The 5,160-nt window shown below is 35.9% G+C and overlaps 1 protein-coding gene across 1 annotated transcript; it reads right to left on the bottom strand.

The window, feature by feature from the left end:
• Positions 1 to 2,041: 2,041 nt before the first annotated feature.
• On the bottom strand, positions 2,042 to 4,841 carry LOC107950889 (glutathione hydrolase 1). The gene is made up of 7 exons (XM_041089681.1): positions 4,571 to 4,841; positions 4,054 to 4,403; positions 3,437 to 3,955; positions 3,095 to 3,330; positions 2,720 to 2,987; positions 2,488 to 2,625; positions 2,042 to 2,394 (listed from the first exon to the last, which is right to left on the bottom strand). Exons 1-7 carry the CDS (start codon positions 4,605 to 4,607, stop codon positions 2,167 to 2,169), a joined length of 1,776 nt encoding a protein of 591 aa, XP_040945615.1. The 5' UTR covers positions 4,608 to 4,841; the 3' UTR covers positions 2,042 to 2,166.
• Between the last annotated feature and the right edge of the window lie 319 nt (positions 4,842 to 5,160).

Below are 5,160 nucleotides of genomic sequence, written 5' to 3' on the forward strand. Positions count from 1 at the left end.
ATCTGGACGTATGTGGTACAATCGTCTTAGTGAATACTTGTTAAAAAAAGTTACAAAAACGATCCAATTTGGCCATGTGCCTTTATAAAAAGGTTTGGATTAGATTTTGTGATAATTGTTGTTTATGTTGATGATCTAAATATTATTGGAACTCTTAAAAAGCTTCAAAATGCAGTAAATTGTTTAAAGAAAGAATCTGAGATGAAAAATCTTGGAAAAATAAAGTTTTATCTTGGCTTACAAATCAAGCATTTAAAAGATGAAATTCATGTTCATTAATCAACTTATATAGAAAAGATATTAAAGAAATTTTGCATGGATAAAGCACACCCATTAAGTACTACAATGGTTGTACGATCATTAGATGTGAATAAAGATCAATTTCTTCTTTGCGAGGATGGTAAAGAGTTTCTTGGTCCTGAAATACCATATTTAAGTGTCATAAGGGCATTGATGTGTCTTGCAAACAACACAAGACCTGATATAACTTTCGCTGTAAACTTGTTAGTAAGATTTAATTCTTCTCCAATACGTAGACATTGGAATGGAATTAAACATGTATTTAAATATCTCAGAGGGACTATTGATATGGGGTTATTTTATTCAAATGATTCAAAATCCCTATTAGTTGGCTATGTTGATCTTGGATACTTATTAGATCCACATAAAGGTCGATCTCAAACAGGATATTTATTTACATGTGGGGATACTGTCATATCATGGCGTTCAACAAAGCAAACATTAGTTGTTGCTTCTTCAAATCATGCAAAAATAATTGCAATGCATGAGGCAAGTCGAGAGTGTGTTTGGTTAAGGTTATTGACCCAACATATCTAGAAGATATGTAATTTGCCTTTACAGGAAAATATGTCAATTATCTTATACGAAGATAATGCAACATGTATCAATTGAAGGGTGATTATATCAAAGGTGACAAAACGAAACATATTTCACCAAAATTATTTTTCACCCATGATCTTGAGAAAAGAGGTGATATAAATGTTCAATAAATTCGTTCTAGTGAGAATTTAGCAGACCTTTTTACTAAGACATTGCCAGCTTCAACATTTGAAAGACCGCTACACAATATTGAAATGCGTCGACTCAAAGATGTAATGTAATGTTGCCATCAGGGGGAGTCTAAAAACAAGTTGTACTCTTTTCCTTTAATTAAGGTTTTGTTCCATTGGGTTTTCCTGGTAAAGGTTTTTAACGAGGCAGCTTGTAATAGAAGATTGTGTACTCTTTTCCCTTCATTAGGTTTTTTATCCCACGGGGTTTTTCCTAATAAGGTTTTAACGAGGCACATTATCTATCAATGGACATCCAATGGGAGGGTTATGAATATCTTATTAAGTAGATGTCCATCATGGTCAAGATAAAGTTGTGATGTACTTTAAATTTTAATAGTTATTAGAATTAGATCTCTACTTCTTTTATACTTCTTATGCCTATAAATAGAGACTCTAATGAAGCATTGTAATCATATCTTTGATTAATAAAGTACATTCTCTGTTGCTTATCATAATTTTATTGATATATACTAATAGAATAATAAACAAGGTTTAAATGATTTATTAATCGAGCTTTAAACGAACTTAAACAAGCTTGTTCATGAACATAAATGAACAGAACAAACTTTGTTTGTGTTCGGTTCATTTAATAAACAAGCTTCAAAATTTTGTTCATGTTAATTTATTTAGCTTAATAAGCAAGCGTAAACGAACAAAAATCGAATTATTCATGAACTATTCATTGAATGTTCTATTTATTTACAAGCCTTATTGAGGTGTAAAGATAAATATCAATACTTAACCATCTGACTAAAGGTAATGACATGTAAATAAAAAGCATTTTCTTGCATAAAGTGCTTTTCAAAAACAGGTCCACATGACCCGGTTTTACACCCGGTCAACAAAAGTAGCCTATTTCTTTAAATAATAAAAAATTCAGTCTAAATTTCAAAATATTTTTTAAAATCAGCATATACCGATAATTTTACCCTTTTGTTCATGTAAAGAAAACCAATATTAACCAAAAATACATAACTTATGATAGTTTTAATTGAATAATCTGAATATCACGATTTTTTTTCATTCGTTGCTTACAACTTATCTCACACTTGCTACCTAAATTGCATCTCCCCCAGTCCCACACAATGGGGCATTAGAAACCGGCAGGGAATCCTCCTTTTCTAGGGTCACTAACTACCACAAGTTCTCCATGTCCCTTACCATCTAAATCATGAACTATAAATTGGCTCTCAGTTGCACTGGTTGCGCGTTCTAGGACATGCCCCTTCTTTCGAAGGTCTGTCCTGATTGTTTCAGGCACTTCAAAATGGTCACCAATCACACTTGTCCAATTCTCATACCTCACCACGTTGGGTATCAGCTGCATCAACACACAATGGAAACTACATCAGATAATCAACAAAACCAAACCCAGAATGTAGATGGCAAGAGTTTTCAGCAAAAGAAAAAAAACCTGATGGTAGACTCTTGGTGCCATGACAGACAAGAGTGGATCCATCCCCAGAGCAAAATGATTCAATAAAACCTGTGTAGTCGCTGCAATGATATTAGCTCCTCCACTTGCACCCACCACCGCTTTCAGCTTCTCATCCTGAAGAATCACGTGTGAAAAACCAAACTTTCCCTAAATGGAAAGAAACCAATCATTTTTTTTTAGATGTTAGTTTATGTTTGAAGCAGCAAACCTTCAAAACGATTGTGGGTGTCATAGACGATAAGGGCCTTTTGCCAGGGTGGACGAAGTTGGGCGGTGCCGGCGGTGGGGTGTCTCCGGAGCTATTGTTACTTGGCATGGAGAAGTCATCCATTTCATTATTGAGGACTATACCAGTACTTGGAGACAGTATTTTTGAACCAAAAAATCCATTCACTGTATTAGTTATGGATACAGCGTTTCTCTTGGTATCCACTATGGATAAATGACTGGTGCCATGGTCATGGATCTGGTTCCACCTACCAGGATGCAAAAATTTACCATCAAAGTTAATTCAGATGGTGAAAAGCAAGCATGGGGATGTACAGAACAGAGCATTATGGTTATTTGGTAATTGTGATTTTACCTTCCACCATAGTAATTGGGGCCAAAAGTCCTGTTGTCATTAATGGTTTTCTTCAGCTCTAGTGCAAACTTGGGAGAAAGCATATCGGCTACTACTTTGGACACCTTTACAAAATCAGGATCACCTAAATTCATCCTTACTGCAAATGCATGTTTCAATGCTTCTATTAGTCTATGGGTTCCAAGTGATCCTGAAAGGCCTGATGGGATTGCGTATTGAGCAAGAATGTTCAATACCTGTTACAAGAAGGTAAAAATCCCAATTTATCACACTTTTTATTACCATTAAAATCATAATGATGCTAAATGTCATGGTATTAAAGATGAACCATAATATACTTACTAGCATCATTGAAACTCCCCCTGAGGAAGGCAGTGGCATGGTGATAATTTTAAGGCCTAGAATGTTAGCTGTAATGGGTTCCCTTACTTTAACTTTATACTTCTTCAAGTCAGTTATCGTCAGTATCCCACCAGCTTCCTGAATATCGTTTACCAAATTAAACCCGATGGATCCATTATAGAAAGTTTCTACCCCATATACTGAAATCTTTCGAAGAGTTTTTGCTAGCTTCTTGTTATAACAAATGTCACCCACTTTCAAAAGATCCCCATTTGATGTGAAGACTTCTCTAAGCCCCTTATCTGACATGATTGCTGATTTCGAGCTTTCCATCTGCATGTGGAGATATGGAGAAATTTTGAACCCTTTTCGAGCAAGATTCTCAGCTGGTTTCACCAGTCTTTTCCATGGAAGCCTTCCATGTTGGTTCCAAGCTAGGTGAAGGCCTGCAAGTTGCCCTGGCACTCCGATAGAGAGACCACCCTTGGCTTTTCGAGTAGCATTGCCTGCATACATGTTCTGAATATGGAGAAAATTGGAGTGATTAAAGAAGTAAAAACACAAAAAACAGATGGGTATTCAACATATGAAAAAAATTAGTATTAGGTGGTGTGAACCTGGGAAGCTTTCATTGGAGCTGTTTCCCTCATGTCAAACACGTGTGTTTTCCCATTTGCTTCTCTGAATAGCATGAAGGCTCCTCCACCTAAGCCACTTGATCCTGGGCTTACAACCCCCAAGCAAAGGGAAACAGCCACCGCTGCATCGACGGCATGACCTCTGTGCCGGAGAACATTCGACCCAATCGTCGAACATCGGCCATCATCAGCAGCAACTGCGCCATGACGTGCAACAATTTGCTGACGTCTCCGTTTCGTGGAGGCACTTGCACCATCCTCAGTTGAAGTTGCAGGGGAGACCAGGAAGAAGAGGAGTGCAACGGTGATCCACAACATTAATGTCATTACTGCAATATTCAAAGATCATTCATATTGAAATAAATAAATAAATAAAACCCAAACATAAAAAGACAGTAAACAAACAAAAAATGCATTACAGAAAAATACATGATCAGGCATTTACATTAATGGGGAAGGGGATTTAAAGATCATGTTTGAATAAATTCAGGTCAACCTCTTAGTATTTTTAACATCTGTAGAATTTCTTCCATTTACTTTAAGGAGTATGTGCCCTCGATCTGCAAGAACAGTGAATACCCCTCGAACCATGGCGTAATTTTGAGCACTCACTCGACATTGCAGAACGTTTAGAAGATTGGTAATTTTGTTAGTTCAAAATCAACTAAGAGACGAACGAGAATAGAATAGAATAGATGAATATTTGGTAAGGTGAAACCCCAAGTTTCAAGAAGAGATGAAGTTTGGGCGACGGAGAGTTTCAAACAAAAATGTAAACAGATACAATTTCGACAAATACTTGTTCTCCATTTAATTAGAAAATACTTTCTATTTTTAGTTTCACACACATTGATTACATGGATAAAATGCAGACATGTGGTGCGTTGTTATAAGTTGACGTGTTTTTTAATTGTATCAGTAGTTTTTTTTTGAATAATTTTATGACGAACGAAATTTAATGAAAGTTTTCGAAGTATATGTTGTCCATTTCGTTGTTTCTCTTATTAGCATGTGGTTGTTTTTTAGTTGCTGTTCAATGGTGACAAATTGGAGGTTCTGAACGACTTTAAATGTTGTTTGATGTTG

This window comes from Gossypium hirsutum, chromosome D03, assembly GCF_007990345.1.
Source record: "Gossypium hirsutum isolate 1008001.06 chromosome D03, Gossypium_hirsutum_v2.1, whole genome shotgun sequence".
NCBI classification, from domain to species: Eukaryota; Viridiplantae; Streptophyta; class Magnoliopsida; order Malvales; family Malvaceae; genus Gossypium; species Gossypium hirsutum.

Excerpts from the sequence above, each read along its gene's own strand:
- LOC107950889 (XM_041089681.1), bottom strand. The coding sequence starts at position 4,607 with ATGGAAGAAATTCTACAGATGTTAAAAATACTAAGAG. Across the intron at positions 4,404-4,570 it reads GATGTTAAAAATACTAAGAG|TAATGACATTAATGTTGTGG; the intron begins GTTGACCTGAAT and ends TGAATATTGCAG. Across the intron at positions 3,331-3,436 it reads GGGGAGTTTCAATGATGCTA|GTATTGAACATTCTTGCTCA; the intron begins GTAAGTATATTA and ends TTCTTGTAACAG.